General features: G+C 51.0%; 1 protein-coding gene across 1 annotated transcript in view; it reads left to right on the top strand.

Moving 5' to 3' along the window:
• The first annotated feature begins 10182 nt into the window (after positions 1-10182).
• The window catches only part of VSTM4 (V-set and transmembrane domain containing 4), a 98596-nt gene continuing 88660 nt past the window's right edge, over positions 10183-20118 (top strand). The window contains exons 1-2 of the mRNA XM_043596830.1: positions 10183-10305; positions 18625-19023. Of these exons, the coding sequence (XP_043452765.1) occupies positions 10251-10305; positions 18625-19023 (454 nt within the window). The 5' untranslated portion in view covers positions 10183-10250. The remainder of the gene's footprint in view (positions 10306-18624; positions 19024-20118) is intronic.

Raw genomic sequence — 20118 nt, 5'->3', positions numbered from 1 at the left:
GACACAAAGGCTATATTAATGCATGATTCTATTTAAATTTTTTTTAATGTTTATTATTGAGAAAGAGAGAGAGACAGAACATGAGCAGAGGAGGGGCAGAGAGAGGGGGAGACACAGAATACGAAGCAGGCTCCAGGCTCTGAGCTGTCAGCACAGAGCCCGATGCGGGGGTCGAACTCACAAACTGCGAGATCATGACCTGAGCCGAAGTCAGTCGCTCAACCAGCTGAGCCACCCAGGCGCCCCGATGCATGATTCTATTCACATGAAACATCCAAACAGGCAAATTATTATAGAGACAGAAAATAGATTAGTGGTTGCCAGGGATTTAGGGGAAGAAGAGGAATGGGAAGTGCTTGCTAATGGATATGAAGTTTCTTCTTTGGCTGACAGAAGCATTCTGGAATTAGATGGCACTGATGGTTACACAACTTGGTGAATTACTGTAAACCACTTAGTCATATGCTTTAAAAAGCCAAGTTTTATGGTATGTGAATTATATCTCCATCTAAAAAGCCATGTAATACAACAATTATTCCTATATTATTAAATTAAGGATAGAAATTTTCTTCAGATGATATAAAGTATCTCAAGCCAAGTAGCAAAATAATCTGCAGGTCTTTCCACTGATACCAGATAAAATATGTCTATTACAGTTTTTACTTAATATTGTTCTGGAAGTTACAGCAAATTCAATAAAACACAAAACAAGTGTTATAAATAATAGAAAAATCTCTCTGTTTTCAAAATGACAATGTACTTACCTTGAAAGCTCGAATGAATTAACTCAAAATTATTGAAAAGAAGAGGTAAACAAAGGGTGGAGGTAAAAGATGGATGTCAAAAGCTTTCTTGTGAATTAGATGTGACTGATTAGGAAATAACACGGACAATACTCCATTCACTAGAGAAACAGACATTTGTGGAAATATTGTTAAGTGGGATGAAATGTCAGAGTGATTATCTCTTGTTGATAAGTGTTGATAAATTTTGTTTTCTCTGTAATGTAATGTGCACCATTTTTAAAGTTTTCTAAGGGAGGAAGTATGGCTTTTACAATAAAAAGACAAACATTTAATCACACCTCACCTCAGGTTAGAAGTGACATTTGGGGCCTTCCAGGTCCACATTTGTGGTCTATGTGCTTGGAGAACCCCAGCTTCTAACATTGTACTTCTTGGTCCTTGTGAATCAAATTAGCTCTGATATTAAGAGTACTTTGTAATGGATGAGGATCCAGCCAACTCAAGAGAGTAGTTACAGAGCCCTTTTTGTGGTGTGCCCTCATTTCTTACGAAAGTTGATGAAAGCTGCAAGTAAGAGGGAGATCTTGAGAGAGAACTGAGGTGGGAGCTCCGTTGAGAGAAAGAGCAAAAATGGCGAAGCTGGGAAAGAAAACAAGATCATGCAAACAAGGCCCTGCAGGGAGACCCAAAGACAGTGCAGGAGGATGAAGGAAAGAGGAAGTTGGGGAAGGGAGCCGGAAGGGTTGAAAGAGAGGAATGGCAAGTATAAGGAATACCTTGACTGAGGAATTTGATATCACAAAGGGGGTCCAGGTAGGAGGCTGGTGGGGAAAGATGAAGGTCCCATCAAAGATGGCAGAACCCTGACTGATAGGACTCAGCAGTCTCTGAGGTGGTCAGTGATGGATGCTAGTATGGACTAAATTGTGTACCTCCCAAATTCGTATGTTGAAGTCCTAACCCCTAGTACCTCAGGATGTGACTTTATTTGGAGATAAGGTCTTTAAGGAAGTAACTAAGGTAAAATGAAGTCACTAGGGTAGGCTCTAACCCAACATGACTGGTGTCTTGATAAAAAGGGTAGATTAAACACAGAAGGAAGATCATGTGAAGAAGACATAGGGAGAAGATGGCCATCCACGAGCTAAGGACAGAGTCTCAGAAAAACTGGTCCTGCACGCACCTTGATCTTAGACTTCTGGCCTCTAGAATTGTGAGAAAATAAATGTCAGTTGCTCACACCCCGACCCCCCTTCTGCAGTATCTTGTCAGGTAGCCCTAGGAGATAATATAGATGCTGAAGAGGAGGAGCCAGAGGCAGGAAGGCAGCAGCCAGCAGGTCCATGTTTTCAGTGGGGAGGCTTCAAGGTCCCAGGTCCTTAGGAGAGCAAGCACACAGTGAGCGCTCAATCAATGTGTGTTCATTTGAATGCCCGGAACGGCATAAATACATTTGGGAACAAACCGGCTGACTTCTGACAAACGCCAAGTGGCCCACTGGCCCCTAGGACTCATAGTGCTTTGGGCACCCGTCCGAGGGTTTTGCAGGAGGAATCTGGTGTATGAGCGCACAGTGGCGTGGGGATTAGTTAAGAGAGCACAGTACGTTTTCTCGGATTTTCTTCTAAGCCTCTAACGCTTCCTCTCCCTTTAAGACCTAGCTGAGGCCCCAGCAGCAGATGAGCTGGGCAGAGGGAAAATGGGGGCCTAGGTGTGCTGAGGTGTAGGGGAGGTGGAACAAGCAGTTCGTGCAAATGCTACCTCTGGAGCTCAAGGCCTGACACCGGGAGCCAGACCCTGTGTGTACCTGACGTGTGCGTGCAGGTACGAGGATGTGAATGTGTGTGCGCGTGTAGCATGCACCACTCTGCACTGGGCCGTGCTGTGCCTGGCTTGGGGCAGAGCACAAGGACCCGGTGAGAAGGTCCAGGGGTGATTCTGACCCCCCGGAGGGCTTGTTGGGGCCCAAGAGTACCCACCCAGGACTTTAGCCTGAGGTACCTTCAGTCTTGGCAGAAGGGAGTAAGGATACCCCACAGCAGCGTTGCTCGAACTTGAGTCCCATCCTTGCCAAGCACAAAACATTCTTACGGGCCTGTGTCGACCGACATGATTGCAGCTGCAATGACTTTACTCAAATGTAAACATTCAGATGGATAGTTGTTCATAAGTATAAAATAAACACAAATTTACAAATTGAACACAAACACCATTACGCCAGTCATAAAACTCCATCTAGCAGCATTAATTTTATGCGACTGTTGAGCTCAGTGTTTGTAAAACCCACTTGCTTCTGGAGTATGGGAGGGACGCAGTGGAAGGCAGATTGCTCTGTGGGAGATGGGTCCTCACTGCCATGGGCCGAGTGGACGCTATGGATGCGAAAAGTCATACCTCTTGAGGTCACCCTGATTGCCAGACTAAATGCAGACAAGGTGCCCCCAGGTGCCACAAGAGATTTATAAGGTATTAGAAATTATTCATGTGCTTTAAAATCTTTTCTAGATCTTCCTAAAGTTTCCAGGATTCTATGAGGGAGTGAAAGCTCTCTCCTTCCCTAGGAGAAAAACAGCCTGAGAGCACTCATGTGGAACATCCTTCGTTCCACAGACATTCCCCCATTGTTTCCTCCATACCTGAGACTTGGGCTCAAGCAAGAGGGACACAGGGATGATTGGGAGCCAGCGTCTGGCCTTGGGGACCAGACAGTCCAGCAGGGACATTTACTTGAGTATCAATGATGTCGTAAGTATCAATGATGTTGGCTTGTATAGGAAACCATGGGGGCTTGGGAGAGAAGACCTAACAGACTTTTGGGGCTTGGAAAGCTTCCTGGAAGAGGTGATGAATGCCCAGAAAAGGAGCTGAGCACAAATGAGAGGAAAATGAGAAGCTGGATGTGCTGAGCATCTTGGAAGATTAGAAGTCCAGCTGTGCCCTTGAGGGGCAATTATTCCAGACATCCCAAGCTGAGCTAGAACTGGCGCTCTGCATTTCTAGAACAAAGGCTACGTTAGTGAACAGGAGAAAGAGGGTTTTTTCCCTCTAGAGACCTCACCTCTTGTCCCCACAATCTCTTCTGAAGGGGTGGTTAACAGTTCCGTTCAGCAATTTCACCATCAGAGAGCCATTCTTTGAGTTAAAGAAATTTTTTTTGTAGTGTAATAATCATATCCTTGGAAAGCTCATATAGTAGGGCAATATCAGCCTGAATTAGTTCCTTAGTTTGTGACAGGTTCGGAGAAAGTCCCCGCGGGAATGGAGATGGAATTTGGGTGGGACTGTGGAAGAGACGTTGGGCCAGATGTTGACGCTTATGTGGGGGGTGGGTGCATGTGTGTGTGCAGGTAAGGGAGCCAAAGGGTGGGGAATATAGGATGTCTTCTCGCTCGCTGGGTAGCCTCAGCTTTCTCTGCCTCCGAGGGAGGTTACTATAGGTGCTGCACAAAGGACTAGCTCCTTGCACCCTGCCCTCTTCCAGCCAGGAAGGCTGGACGGAGCAACCTGGCCCGCCTGAGATGGAGACCAGAGCTTTAGCTCCCGCAGCTATCAGCCCGGCTTCTCCCTGGAGCCAGTGTTTGGGACGACCTGAGCAGTCTGGCTCTGATTTTCCTGGTTTGCTCTCCACCAAGGGTAGCTAAGAGCAGCGCTCAGCTGGCCCCACTGACTCCAGAGGGAACTAGCACCCCTCTGCAGAAGCAGAGTAGGTGTGAGAGGAAAGCCGGGCTGACAGTAGGAGCCTCGGCTCGCAGATGCCTGATGTGAGAGCAGCATGCAAGGTGGGTGCCAAGCAGCGTGCTGACCTGGAGGTGGTGTAAGACAATCAGCAGTCATTTTGTACTTGGACATGACTCTGAATCTTATAAACCCCCTTCTCACAAACCCCTCGGTTGCCCCTGAGTACGGCATCAGTGACTTGCATTCATCCTGTCTCTCGATGTTTCTCAATGGGTGCACCACTGGCATTTTGTGTTGACTGTTATTCCCGGCGCGGGACTGCCCACTGCATTGTGCGATACCGCATCACAGCCCAGTCCGCCAATGCCAGTCATGACCCCACTTCAAGATCGTTGTAACAATTGGGAGTACCTGGGTGGCTCAGTTAGTCAAGCATCAGACTTCAGCTCAGGTCATGATCTCACGGTTCGTGGATTCAAGCCCTGCATCGGGCTCTGTGCTGACAGCTCAGAGCCTGGGGCCTCCTTCAGATTCTGTGTCTCCCTCTCTCTCTCTGCTGCTCCTCTGCTCGCACTGTCTCTCTCAAAAATAAATAAACATTAAAAAAAAAAAGATTGTTGTAACAATCGAAAATGCCCTGCACATTCCCAAAGCCCTCTAGAGGGTTCCTGCTGTCCAGTGACCAGAGCCACTGGCTGTCTCTCAAAGAGTAGACTCAACCAAGATCCACTGAAACTTCCTTCACTGATCAACCCAAAGTACTGAGCACCTGAGTGCATAGTGCCAATGGAGCAGGGAGACCAGGATGGGTGTGAACAGCGGGGTGTATGAGAGAGGGTGAGGGGCTGGGTAGAGACCCCTTGGCAGGGTTCTGGTACGAAGTCTGCTCCCAGCTCCAGATCCCCCTGGCCCAGTAAAGCCTGTTATTTAGAAACGCCAGATGTACCCCCGAGGCGTCTCTTTCCAAACTACTGTTTTTCAATTTCAGGTTAAGAGGAGAGGATTAGGGATTTTTCTTGGTTCTCTCGTTGCCTTCTGTTTTGGAATTAGCTGCCCCTCTCCCTCTCTGACAATTGACCTCCGAGACTGGGACAACATGGTCTGCTGGCTCCCCTCCCTGACTCTATTTGCAAGCCCCCCTCATCAGCTCCCTCTTTGGCTGCTCTCTCAAAGAATAACCTGCTTTCCCCTCTCCTCCTCTCTCTCCCTCCTTCCTTTCTGTTATGGGCTGAACTGAAGTCCTCAGAAAGTGCCTCAGAAAGTGACTGTATTTGGAGATAGGGTCCGAAGGAGGTAGTCAAGTTAAAATAAGGTCATTAGCGTGGGTTCCAATCCAATATGACTGGTGTCCTTATAATAAGAGGAGGTTATGACACAGACACACACAGAAGGGAGACCACGGGAAGACACAGGGAGGCGTTGCAGACAGACAAGCCAGGGAGAGAAGACTCAGAAGAAACTGTGTCCACACCTTGATCTCAGACTTCTAGCCTTCAAAATTGTGAGGATAGATGTCTGTTGTTTAAAGCCACCCAGTCTGTGGTGTCTTTTTATGGTGGCCCAAGCAAACGGATCCATCTTCCTTTCTATTTACTGATTCACTGATGCATCCTGGACATACTGATCAATGACTTACCATGTGCTGGGCAATGCATAGGACCAGCTTTCCAAGGGCTCAGTACTCAACCCTCCCCTCATCTCAGAGAACTGATCCTGGTCAGTGGCATTCATTCCCAAGGCATCCCACTTAGGCTTGAGGATGAATCGATTTTCTTTCTCTAGCTCTCCCTTCACTGTGAGTTACAGACCGTAAAACTCAACATTTCTCTTAGATCTTCGGTCAATGGTATTGGATATATTAGGATCCATATAGCCTCTTCCTCCAAACCTGCTTTTCCCTTAGTCATCTCTTGCTCTGTGATTTCTAGGGGACCCTTGTGACATCCTTCTTCCTTCAGCAGCACCCACTATTGTTGAGATGAAGCACAAACTCCTGGGTCTGACACTGGGGGGCGGGGCGCTCTAAGGGCTTTGTTCCTGCCTGTTTCTCTATTACATTTCACTTCCCAGACAAAACTGGCCTTCTAGGCCCCCAGAAAACACCTGTGAAACTTGGAAGTCCTATGTCCTTTAGCCTCTGTGCTTTGTCACACGTTGCTCCCTGGCCTAGAACAAGCCCCTCACCCTCTTCGTTCAGGACGCCCCCAGTGTCTTTTAAGGTTGACTTCAAGGGCTACCTTCACAGTACATGTTTCCAACATGACTAGGAAGAGGAAGTGGGCACGGCCTCCACTGTGGTGAGTGATGTAGACAACCTGTCTAATTTCTTATCCTTCCCTCACTCTAGTCTTTTCCTTCTGGGGCTTTCTGGAATCTGGGGGCCTTATATTTCTGCAACCACCCAGGCTGCAGAGTCCCTAGCACAGAGCTCACGGTCACTGAGAAGGGCCTGGATCATCCCAATTTATCAGGGTCACCGGTGAGGTTGGTTTGGAGAAGCTATTTCTCTCTAGATCTACTACTCTCGGGCAGTGCACTTCATGCCCCCTCCCCAGTTGTGCAGGGGACAGATGCTGCAGGCCTCATGGCAATTCCACCATGGATAGCTCATGGCTTTTCCTTCTGCTTAGATGGGCATAGCCTCTGTAACCATGATCTCTGCCTTCACATCCTCCCCTCTCCCCCATTAGTGACAGCTGAAACCCTTTTTTACCCAGAGTCCCCTCTTTTTTATAGTTTTTTAAAGTTTATTTACTTATTTTGAGAGAGAAAAGAGAGAGAGTGTGCACACGAATGTGTGCATCATTGGTGGAGAGACAGAGAGAGGGAGAGAGAGAGAGAGAGAGACTGTCAGTGGAGAGCCCAGTTCAAGGCTGGATCCCGCGAACATGAGGTCATGACCTGAGCCAAAATGAAGAGTCAGAAGTTTAACCGACTGAGCCACCCAGATGCACCCAGATGCACCCAGAGTTTATGCTTTGTTCACTCCCTTTCCATGACAATTCAAGAGGGCAACTGACTGCTTTTGGTGATAAAATGCTTGTGAGCAGAATGGAAGAAATCTCAACAATTGCTTGTATAAATCCAGACTGAAAAAGCAACCTAGAAATCTGCCAAGCATGTTAGAAGAGGGTTTACTTTTCCTTGGTATTTTTAGTTTAGGAATATATTGGCTGTACACAAAATCAAGCTGATTACTGAACCCTGCCTGTACTCTGACCTCAGACCCAGGTTTTAGCAAACAACTGCAAAATGAAAGAGGAAAGGAGACCTCTACTCCCCAGCCTGCCACGACGCCGCAGAATGCGGTTATTTTGAGGGAACTCAGATTTCTAGATTCTTTCAGTGGTGACTGATGGAATCCAGATTAGTTGAGCAGGACTTCCACATAGCTTAGTGTCCACATGTTGATCTGGATCAACTTTAGAACAGTCTGAACCCTTGTCCAGAAACTGCAGACAGGGATCTTTAAAAGAAGTAATAAAAAAAAATAATCGGCTTGTATTATTCTTCTAATTCAGAACACAGTCAGACCTGATAGAGCCAGCAGATGGACAAATAAGTCAGTGGAGGATTTTCAAGTGGTCCTAAGCTTGTGAGTGAGTGGGCAGGTGGCAGGGTGAAGGCCTTTGAGATCGCAGTCCAGAGCAAACTAAATATCGAGTCTCATCTGGGCCACTGGCTGTTTCTCCTTTGGGGAGTGGGTGTATTTCCCCATTCCTGGGTCATGCAGCAAAGGTCTTACCAAGATGGTCTGGTAGATTATTTGGGAAACTGAAAACTACTGAGAGAACACACAGCTGAAAACAGAACAAAGTGCTGTATCACAGAACCACAAGAAAAGCACTTTCCAGCCCCAAATCTCCAGCACAGCACCAGAGAAAGCAAAGCAAAGGGCGGGCATTGAGGCCTAATGCTGGGTTGAATGTCTGCTCGGTCCTTCTGGGACAGACTGATATTTAGAAAAGATACAATGATCAAAGAAGGAATTAGCTCCTCCTAAGTGTGGCCAACATGTGTCCCTTCTACCTTCCACCAACTAGAAGAGTAAATTGCAAGCACAAAGTGTGAAGTGAGGTCATCGCAGACACCAAACGGTCCCGCCAACTCCTTAGCTCCCTGTCCACGTGCAGTCATGTTGACATGCCATTTTACAGATCTCACCTTCTGGAGAATGAAGTTCAGAGGGGTTACATTGCCCAAGGACCAGAGGGGTTACACTGCCCAGAATCAATGCTCTTCTTCTAACCCGAGTCCAAGTTCCCAGGTCAGACACGCAGGGGCCCACAGAACCCGGACAGGTCCGGGGTCCTCTTTGAACCTGAGTTTGCTATTCTAAAAACTGGAGCCTGGGTCCCCACAGGGCTGGGGTGTGAGGCTTACCAGCTCACCAGCAGCCAGCTCCCCACCGACTCCTTGGGTCCTTTCAGCAGCGTGGATGAGGTATGAGGCTGCTCCCCCCAGTCAGGCTGCCTTGATGGTCAGCCCAGTCACTGCACGGGCCTGCTTTAAATGGGTCTCCCATTTAGAGATGCCCTATGGTGACTAGGGACCCTGGGAAACACCTGGGATTTGGAGAGATCACGAAGGCTTGCATCCACTGATGCGGGCTGCAGGGGCGGATGGTCCCTCTGGGAGAGGCCCTGTGACTCAGCACCAGGGGGCACCACCATCTCTCTCTCCATGCCTTCCCCACCCCTCCTCTGCCCTTAATGGGAAAGAGGTGGGGACCCTGCTCTTCTCCTTTTGCAGGACCCACCTTTTCCCCACAAAGACCTCTCCTGACAGACACACACGAACATCGCTAACATATACTGTTCTTGCTCTAGAGATCCTGGACTATCACATCAGTCGGGCTCCAAGTTTAGAAACATGGTGAAGAGGCCAGTATTGGCTCAAAGTGACCTGGGATGAGTGGCTTTGGCTCACTCCCTCACTGTGTGACCCAGTCAGCCCCTTCGTGTTCCTGCTTCCCCTTCCTTATTTATAATATAATCGTAATGATAGCTGACATTCATAGGGCCAGGGTCCATGCATTCACTGGAACTGTCTCAATCTTAAACACCCCATGATGGATGTGCCTACTTCCCCATTGTACAGATAGAGCAAACTGAGGTACGGGGGGGATTAAGGAACTGTTCCAGGGTCTCGTGGTGCAAAGTACCTAGCCCAGGCTGTGGCTGAGGGCACCCTGAGTGATCCTTGGTGTTAATGGAATCCACACACACTGAACTTGTCTCTGTGGACCCTCCCAGTTTTCCAAGATTTTCCAGCTCAGCCCTGACATCCCCCGTACCCAGTTCAGGTCAGGCAGAGAGGGCTTTTTCTCCCTCAGCTGCTCCTTGGCTCACAAAGTTCCCTGTGGAGAGACGGCAGGGCTCTGCTGGGCAGCGGGTTAGCCTCAGGTCCCACTGTGGTTCCCCCTCACCCCAACAGCCCCAAACTCCCAGCGGCCTTCCCCCTAGCAATGACCCTCTGTGAAGCAAAAAGACCGTGAATCCCACTGCGGTCGTGCACTCCCAGTGTCCCGCGATCCCCTCTCAGAACCTCAGTTTTCCCATCTGTGAAATGGGGGTGGCGACGTGAGCCGCTCACAGGTCGCTGGGCGAGCCCATCGCGGGGTCCCCGCCCCCCACCACCCTTGCCCAGTGCGGCACGCGGCACCCAGCAGCCCCGGGGCCGGCGCGGGCGGGCCGCGGGAGGGGCGGGCCAGGCCGGGGCCGGGGCCCTGGCCGGGGGGCGGGCGCGGCACGGGGCGGGCTGGCGGCGGGGCCGGGCGGGCGGCGGCGCTGCTCGGGCGTCACAGCGCCGGGCGGCGGCGGGGAGATGCGGCTCCTGGCGCTGGCGGCGGCCGTGCTGCTGGCGCGGGCTCCGGCCCCGGGTAAGCGCGGCGGGGCCGGGCGCGCGGGTGGGGCGAGGGCAGCCCGCGCGGGGGAGGCCGGGGCTCGGGGCTCGGGGCTCGGGGCCCGGCCTGGCGGGGAGGCCCTGCCGCCTCCGGGCCGCCCCCTCCCCGTCCGCGCCGGCGGGCCGGGGCTCCGCGCGTCCCGGTGGCCGCGCCAGTTCGGCGGAGCGCGGCGGCGCCTCCCCGGCTCCCCGCGGCCGCGGTGCCGGGGCCCCCTTCCCGCCTCCGCCGGGCCCCGGGGCCCCGCGGACACTCGGAACAGCCCTTGCGCCCCAGCGGGGCCAGGCCTTAGAGGGCAAAGCTTGAAGGGACGCGCCGCCGGCCCTAGTTGTTGCTCTGTTTTCTTTCTTTCTCCACGAAACTCGGGGCCAACGACTGTGGGCACGTTAGTCTGGCGGCAACTTCCCTTTGCCTCTGCGGAGAGCTGCTCAGACCCAGTGCGAGGGGCTGGCTGTGCCCGGGCAACCCAACCCGGGACTTGTCCGTGGGCGGTCCTGGAGACCAGGCCCGCTGAGACAGGGTGTCCACGCCTGGAAGAAGTGGGACCCTCTACCGGCGCACCCTGCTTTAGCACGGCCTCTACCTGCGCTGCTGGCTTTCTCTTGGGGTGGCTGCCCTCACTTCTGAGTTGCTGAAAAAGTGGCTCTCTTTATTCCCCGAGCCCTGCCCCCCTGCCTCAGGGCTGCAAAGGCCCTGTGGCTAGGATAGTAGTTAATAATGAGTATGTCAATGGCTCTTACATTTCCTGTGTAGTGCTACACAGTAGGTCATGTAATCGCAACAGCCCTTCAAAGTAATCATGACAGGAGCAAAAGTTGTATATCCAGGTGCCTTGCAAACATCAACTCCGTTTGTGACCTCTGGGGGAGGTGCTGTTATCATCCCCATTTTATAGGCGAGAAAACTGAGGCACAGGCCCACCAGTCGACTTGCCTTAAGTTCATAAGCTTGTAAGCTGTGGAGCAGGGATTCGAACCCGGGGAGCCTGGCCCTAGACTGAACTCCTACCATCTAAGCTTTGTTTTGTGCATAAGGAAGCTGATGCTCTGAGTTAAGTGATTTTCCCAGGGTGACCCAGCTACTGAGTGGTGGGGTTTCTGCTGAATCTGAAATCGGTGCAGTGGGAAGGAAATGCTCTTGTACCTGTCCCTGCCTTGGCTGACCGTGACTGCAAGTTTGACTGGGGTGGTTGGGCCAGGCCAGTTGTGGTGGCCTGTGTGGAGTAGGCAGCAGCCAACAGGATGCAAGGGGCCCCAGGATCCCTGACCACCTTCCTAATAATCACAGGTGCTATCAAGGAGGGTGCCCTCAGAGAGAGACTTTTGGGGGGTCAAGGACATTCTCGTGTTTTCAGGAGACTTGAGAGCTGCAATTGGGGATCCTTTAGAGTCTGCCCTGGCTGTGCCTGAGGCCATGCCGGAGGTAATCAGACAGCCCTGCTTCAGGGAGGACTCACCGTGTGCCACCCATTCCACTGAGTGTTTCACCCATGACTCCTCGCCACGGTGCCCGGGGAGGCTTTATACGTTGGTCTGGACTCTTAACCACTGCACTTTTCTGCTTCTTGATTTGGGGGCAGAGTGGGACCTTAGCGGTTACCTGGTCCCACCCTCATTTTATAGGAAAGGAAACCAAAGGGTAAAATATTTACTAAAAGCCAAGCTGTGGTCCAGAGTGGTGGTTGAGAGCTGCCTTTGAAGCCAGATGGCTTGCACTCAGATGCCAGCTCTGCCATGTTTATGTGAGCTTGAGCAATGGGCTTAGCTTCTCTGTGTGTCAGCCCTCTTCTCAGTAAATTGGGGATAAACAGTTCCAGGATGGGGCGCCTGGGTGGCTCAGTGGGTTAAGCGTCCGACTTCGGCTCAGGTCATGATCTCACAGTTGGTGGGTTTGAGCCCCGCATCGGGCTCTCTCTGCTGTCATGCATGGAGTCTGCTTCGGATCGTCTGTCTCCCACTCTGTCTGCCTCTCCCCCTCTCCCCTGCTCGCAAGTACTCAGTCTCTCTCTCAAAAATAAATAAACATTGAAAAAAAAAATATAGCTTGAGTATCAATTGACTAAATACATCTAAAGGGCTTAGAACAGTGCTAGGCATAGAGTTCACACCCAGCCGTTGTTAGCCTCTATCATTGGTCAATGTCAGTTTTTGTCCTGGATGAAAGCTATTTTCAGGTAATGGCCTAATGTGAATGCAGCACCCCATAGGCTAGGTCTGGTAACATCTCTGCTTGGTGCTTGATAAACACAGGCTCCTAGTGCCATGGGTTTTTAAGTAATACAATTGTATTTCTTTCAGAGATTTATTTGAAATTCAGACTATCTTTTTAATGTTTTTAAATTTTATTTATTTATTTTATTTATTTTTGAGACAGAGGGAGACAGAGCGTGAGCAGGAGAGGGGCAGACAGAGAGGGAGACACAGAATATGAAGCAGGCTCCAGGCTCTGAGCTGTCAGCACAGAGCCCGATGCAGGGCTGGAACTCAGGGACTGTGAGATCATGACCTGAGCTGAAGTCGGACACTCAACCGACTGAGCCACCCAGGTGCCCCAAGACTATCTTTTTAATAAAAATGAGATTTTTGTTGCTGATTAGTACCCACTGTTTGCATTCTTCATAAATGTAGTAACTTCTGGCTGAGCGGGGTCAGGGAAGAAAGAGACCCTGGGGAGGTGACCGTGAGCTGAAGGCTGAGTTAGAGTTAATGCCATAAAATTCAGGGCAGCAGTGAGGAATTCTTGGAGTGAGAGGGAGCAGTTTCTTCAGGACAGAGAAAGAGAATGGGACACAGAGCCACTGGCACATCCCGGTGGCCATACCCACCTCTGTGTCCCAAGCAAGGTGGGTGCCTTGTTTCTGTTAGAAGTCCTACCTACACTCCCCTGCAGCTGGAAGTTTCCCTCCTCCCCTTCATGATGAGTGCTGGAGGGAGGGGCAGGAGCTTTGTACTAGGTGAGTAGGTTATATACCATTCGGTACAAAGATGTTCTTTTAAGCTGTTTTCAGAGCTGTGTTAGTCCTTCTCATGACATTATCCAAGCGGGAACAACAGGGTGAGACCCCGTAAATCCTAATCACAGGAATTTGATGTGTGCTTATAGTCAGAATCAGCCACATCATTTGCGGGATCAAGTACAAAATGAAGATGTGGGGTCCCTTATTCAAAAATGTCAAGAGAGTGACAGCAGAGATTGAGCCAAGTGGGGTGCCCCTTCAAATGTAGGGCCCTGTATGATGCAGATCATACACTCAAGAAGCCCACCCTGCTCGAGGATGGGCGTGTGTGTCACTTTCTGTAGCCCTCAGCTGCCCAGCTCTCAGAGCATACAAACTAATACCGGTATTTTAAAGGTGTTTTGTCATTGGAGCCCACACTTAACCTCGTGAGGCACCATCTTTCAATTTTTCAGATGAAGAAACAGGCTCTGAGGGTCTCACACCTAATAGCACCAGGTTTCTAGCCTGGCTTTGTTCAGGGCCAACCCCAGGCTCTCTGCTCAGCCCCACCAAGCCACTGGGAAGGTCTGGGCCATGAGTATCCCAGTGCCCAGCCCACATGGGGCACCAGGGCTCCCAAATAGTGAGGCATGTGCTTGTTGAAAGAATAGGGTTCCCTGTGGCCAGAATCCTGTTGCTCTGTCTGGGTCAGTTTCTTCTCTGCCTGTGTTGTCATATTCCTCCTGTAAGAACTGGCCTTGGGGGACCCTTACTGGGGTAGAAAGTACCCTCCTGAGATCCACCAGCAGGCACGGGTGGCTTTGTGGGCCACTGTGTGGTGCACATCACCAGAGGACACTGTTCTTTCTGTTTCCAGGCTGCACCAGGTTCCTCCTGCCTAAGGGTCTTTGCACAGGTGGAACCTTCTCTCTTCCAGGAAGATCACTCTTTGCTGTTCTCCTGAATTTTATGTCATGAACTCCAACTGAGCCTTTAGCTCACAGTCACCTCCCCAGAGTCTCCTTCTTCTCTGACCCCACAGACTAGATTAGGATCTTGCCCTGATTTTTTAAAGCCCCGCACCTTTTCTCTGTAGCATGTGACACTATTTGCAGTTAAATACTCCTGCGTCTTTTTCCCGATGACGGGCCACCTTGCCCACTGGACTCTCAGCTCCATGAGTTTAGGAAAGCTGTCTTCCTTGTACATAGCCTGGCATGTGGCTGTTGCTCAGCAAGTATTTGTTGACCGATTAAGTGCACAAAACATAGGCTGGGACGTAAGCTGGAGGAAAGGGGAGAGGTGCCCGGGGCAGAGGGTTGAGCAGTCTACCTCCCCGCTTAGTTCCCTGCAATGCAGGGTCACAGAGCAAGAAATTCAGCTCTTCTAGACTCTTAACATACAGAGAGCAAACTGAGGGTTGCTGGCGGGGTGTTGGGGGGGGATGGGCTAAATGGGTGAAGGGCATTAAGGAGGGCATTTGTTGGGATGAGCACTGGGTGTTGTATGTAAGTGATGAATCACTAAATTCTATTCCTGAAAGCATTATTATACTGTATGTTAACTAACTTGGATTTAAATATAAATAAATAAATTAATTAATTAATTAATTAAAATTAAGATTAAAAAAAAAAAAAAAGAAACAGCTCTTCTCTGGACTGGAATGACTTTTTGACAGTTCTCCCTCCTAGACCAGGAGAGGAGAGACTGCCTCCCCCGGGGCTGCTCCCTTGCGTTCCTGGGGTAGGAGGGTGATACCCACCCTCCCCTGTCCGGTAGCTGGCTTGGCCTTTGCTTGCTTGGCTGGCCCCTCTGCCCTGCAGGGGGTGTATTCTCTGCCATCCAGCCCGAGCCCCGGAAGGGGCAGGCCTGGACTCTCCTTCTGGTCAGCCCGACTCCATCTGTTGGGCTTGCCCTTGCTTCCCCCTGTCCTGACTCCCACTGCTGCTCTCTCTGCTGAGCCATACGGGGCCTGGCCACCACGGTGAGGTGGATGTTACACGGTGCTTTCTTTTCTGGTATTTAACTAAATACCCAGCGCAGCTGATGTCTGCTGGGCACTGGGGGCCTCTGCCTGCGTTTTCTCCCATCTCTCCCCATGCCTGCACGCGAGCCGTGTTCGCTGGGTTTAATCTAGCAATTTCCAGTGCCAAGCAGAGGATGTTATTGCAAACACCTGGCTTTCAGAGAAGGCTCATCACAGGCCGGGGGACCCCTGAGAGCCTGTGTCCTCTAGCAACGCGTTAAGACCCTGAGGGGCCTTTGGGCCTGAGTTTCAGTCACCCGCTGCCCATACCCTTGAGTTGAAAGTGGGTGTAAATATCTGGGTTGGTGGCACACGTAGGGCCAAAGTGAGCCTTCCTGTGTATTGATTTGCTACGACTGTCGTAACCAAGTGCCACAGACTTGGGGGGGCTTTCAGCACAGTCTTGGAGGCCCGAAGTCTGAGATCAAGGTGTTGCACGTTTGGTTTCTTCTGAGGCTCCCTGTTTGGCTTGCAGTGGCCATCTTCTCTCTGCCTCCTCATGGGGTCTGCCCTCTGTGCGTGCACATATCCGTGCCCAAAGTCATCTTCTTATAAGGACACTGGGCGTGTTGGATTAAGGTCCTCTCTAACAGCTCGTTTTAACTTAATCACCTCTTTGAAGGTCCTATCTCCACACACAGTCAAGTCCTGAGGAGTGGGGATTCGGGCTTTAACGTGTGGTAAAGAGAAGAGGAGGGGCCAGTTTAGGCAGATGGTTCAGTCCATTGGCTTCGATGGGAGCTGCTGACTCCTGGCCAGAGCCACAGGAGTGCAAGGGTTACTCGTTTGCCTCCAGGATGGAATCTGGCCTCCCATGGGACCGAACATTTGGCACATTCTCCTGGTTTCAGTCACTATAAATAATCCCTCCTTCACGCAGCGTTAATAGGAGGAGACTGGGGTGTGGGGTCTGGGCTCTCTCATCCCACCCATATTGTTTCAATTTCCTGCCTTCCCCAGCTCTCCTTGACTCCAGTGGGGGGCCTTTGGGGGCGGGCGGAGCTGGGCTTCAATCCTGGAAGCCAGCTGCTGCCTCTCTGCCGCTCTCTGCCTGCCACGAATCCCAGGGCAGAGGTTGGAGTGGGTCAGCCTGCTGTCCTGGCTGTGTGGCTGCTCTCCAGGGAGCCCCTGCCCCTGTGGGGACTAAAGACAGAGCTTTGCAGTCAGGAAGGACTTGGGCTAATTTAATATGTTGCACAGGCAAGGTGCAGGGCAGATGGACAAGGTGCAGGGGAGACGGGGTGGGGGCAGTTCCTCCTCTGTTGTCTTACATGAGTGATGTCTGTCACAGTGAGATTGTGACTAGAGAATGTGCGCCTGCCTTGGTTGTTGATGCCCTTCATTCCCAAAGTGTCTCCCTGGGGCCTGCTTTGTCCTTTGCTGCTGTAGACACAGAAGTCCTCATTCTTTTCCACAAGGTGAGTCCAACCTGCCACCAACATTTTTCTTGTGAGTTTATGCCCACCTATTTTTTAAGGTAACAAAAGGTGGTCACGATGGGGTTAAAACCGAATGATGGCCCCCAGAGATGTCTGTGTCTTAATTCCTGGAACCTGCGAATGTTACTTTATGTGGCAAAAGGGACTATGTGGATGTGATTGAGTTAGGGATCTTGGAGTGTCCTGGGGGGCCCTGGCTGCTAAGAGAGGAGAAAGAAAATGAAAGGAAATTGACCCCCCAGTCATATCTCGGAAGGTATTCTGTTTATGAACTCGATAGCAGAAGCCACATGGGAGGATTAGCTTATCGCCAGGATTTTTACAGTGAAGAATATTTTCTATGTGAGAACTTCCCACCCCAGCAGACACAGGGCCTCCTCCCCTTGCTCCTCGCAGTGGAGGGGTTTAGGCCTTTCTTCATCTTTTTCGTCCTTCCTCCTTGCATACCTGCAGCGCTGGCCAGGGTTCAAAGCTTCTGGTGATCCTCACATCAGGACCTGAGCCCCTTCATGTGACCAGAGGTGACATTTGGGGCTGAAAGCTGTGGCTGGAGATGACCCCCCAGGGACACCTGCTTGTGCAATGGGGCGGGCAGGGAATAGCGTTTGCTGCTGTTGGGCCCTTGGCAGTGCAGGTTGAGGACAGGGGATGTGGTGTGAAGACAGTCTTGCTTGGATGGAAGGAGGTTCTGGGCATCCTGTGTAAAACGTCCTTTCTGGGCTCTGCCTGCCAGGTGACGAGTCCATCCGTGAGCCCCAGGGCAGGACGGCCACACTGCAGAGCCCCTGTAGTCCCCATGCAGCACGTCTCCTGGGGGAAGGCCTCTGTGAGCTCTGCTGGTCAGGCTGGTCTGGGTGGGTGTTGGGGTGGCTCCCTCAAAGGTGGGCAGAACGGCAGCCAGGGAGGGGCAGCCCTTGGGGTGGATCTAAGAAAACAAAGGACAGGAAGTAGTAGACCAGGTCTGGAATTTCGGAGCATCTTCTGGGTTGTTGGTGGGGGGGGGGGGCGGTTCTCCCAGCTCTCCCTGTTCCTGGGTTTGCTCATTCTTTATCCCTGCACTGCAGCTCTGAAGCTGTGGATCCTAAGGCCACTGAAGACTTAGAGCAAGAACCTAAGAAGCCTCTGTTGTTCCAGCTCCTCGGTGCTGGTTTAATGCCCACCTGACCAGTACTGACGCTCTGCCTTGGTTACAGTTGAAAAAGCTGAGACAGGGCAAGGGGCTCGGAAGGCCAGCTCCTGGACCCCCAGCATTGCCAGGTCAGGCAGGTCGGGACGAAACTGATCAAAGTAGACCCTGGGAGGCAGGCTGGTGGGTAGGATGTGGCTGGACATTTTTAAGAGATTTCCCAAACCCAGATCTTTTTTTTTTTTTTTAACTTTTTAAAAAAGTTCATTTATATTGAGAGATAGAGCAAGAGCACGTGGGAGGGGCAGAGAGAGAGAGGGAGACAGAGAGTCCCAAACAGGCTCCACACTGTCAGTGCAGAGCCCGATGCAGGGCTCAAACCCACGAACCAGGAGATCACGACCTGAGCCGAAGTTGGATGCTTAGCCCACTGAGCCACCCAGGTGCCCCAGTTGCCTGGATTTTAAATGTCAGCAGCTAATTCAAAATGTTTTTAAACTATGTCTGGGCCAGATGGTCAGTAGCATCTCCTGTGAACGGGATGTCTCAGGGGTGAGGACATGGGAGCCCGCAGAAACCCCCTGTCCCTGCCATGCTCCCAAAGGAGTCCTTCCATCCACCACAAAGGCACGGAGTGAGTGTGGACGGGATCAGGGTGGCCTGCCCCTCTGGCCATGCAGATGGCTCCTGGAGAAAAGACGCACTGTGCGTCCTTGTGGGGAAAGGCAGGGCCTGTGCTCATTTTCTTCTTTCCTTTTTTTCTCTGCAGAGGTGTGTGGGGCCCTCAATGTCACCGTGTCCCCGGGGCCTGTGGTTGACTACCTGGAGGGGGAAAATGCCACTCTTCTCTGCCACGTCTCCCAGAAGAGACGGAAGGACAGCTTGCTGGCCGTGCGCTGGTTCTTTGCACGCCCCAACTCCCAGGAGGCCTTGATGGTTAAGATGACCAAGCTCCGGGTGGTGCAGTACTATGGGAATTATAGCCGCAGTGCCTTCCGGCAGAGGCTGTGCCTCCTCGAGGAGAGACGTGGGGCACTCTACACACTCTCTGTTTTGACCCTTCGGCCAGCGGATCAAGGGCATTACGTGTGCAAAGTCCAGGAAATCAGCAAGCACAGAAATAAGTGGACCGCCTGGTCCAATGGCTCCTCGGCGACGGAGATGAGAGGTAAGGGCATGTTCACTCTTTGGGGGAGAGAAGGGGTTCAGATCTGTGGTCCTCGCTCCAGTCAGTGAGATAGGGGCCCCCGGATGACTCTGTTGGGCTAGAATGCACCTTCGTGGCCTCTGTGGGCCACGGCCGTGTGAAACAGGCTGTGGGGATGAGGATAGCCCTTTCCTTAGACGCTGTGGCTAACGTAGAAGTAAGGAGAGAAAGGAGCCGGTGCCTGGCCCCATGCTGCCCAACCTAACCCTGAGTAAAACCCTCACGTCTGAAAGATTGGACTGGCTATGTGCGTGCTACGCCCCTAGCTCAGGTCTGTGCAGGCTTGCTTGCTTTGGCTAGAGGGTGCTGGCTATCTGTGGGAGGAGCATGCATTGGGAGGTCCTGATGTCAGTTTCCGGGCCTCAGAGCAGGGCAGGCTGGTGGCTCTCATCTGTTGCCCGGAGGAAGTGATCTAAGCCACAGGCAACATCTCACTGAGAAATTCATCCCAAAGCACGCAAAGGACCAGAGGTGGCCCTCCCTTCCTGGAGAAAGATAGGAGGCATGGGTTGTGTCCTGGAACATCTCGACTACCAAGTGCCATATTTGAGGGTTATCATGTTTTTAAATCACAAATGTTCTACAGTTTTAATAAGACTTGCTTTTGAGTGCTGACTATTGCATTTTTGATGGCTTCTAACTTGAATTTGGTCTGGTACAGGATAAAGAGGAACACAAAGTAAAGCTGATGGTCCCAAGTGTGGGAACGAATCTAATTTTATTATATACATGTAATATAATGTTAAAGGCATTAGTGATGCTGTTTTGATGAGCTTTTTAAAAGGGATACAACTCAGTTGTAAAAAGGTTTTTTTTTTTGATGGAAGGAGAAAGGGTATTTTTAATATCCTATAGGCATAAGGGACATGTTAAAGTAGATAATTTATGTAGATAGTGTTTAGTACAACTTTATTTGCCTTTGGAGTTTGCTCATTATAATGTTCTTAAGCACAGAATGATGTATTATCTGAAATGTGCACGTTTTCTCCCTAAGCATATTCATTCAAGAAAACAAATGACTATTAGTATAAATATATCTTTTGGCACAGAAAACAG

The sequence above is a fragment of the Prionailurus bengalensis genome, chromosome D2 (assembly GCF_016509475.1).
Source record: "Prionailurus bengalensis isolate Pbe53 chromosome D2, Fcat_Pben_1.1_paternal_pri, whole genome shotgun sequence".
Classification (NCBI taxonomy): domain Eukaryota; kingdom Metazoa; phylum Chordata; class Mammalia; order Carnivora; family Felidae; genus Prionailurus; species Prionailurus bengalensis.
Note: the sequence above shows the minus strand (reverse complement) of the source record. Positions and strands in the feature narration are given on the sequence as shown.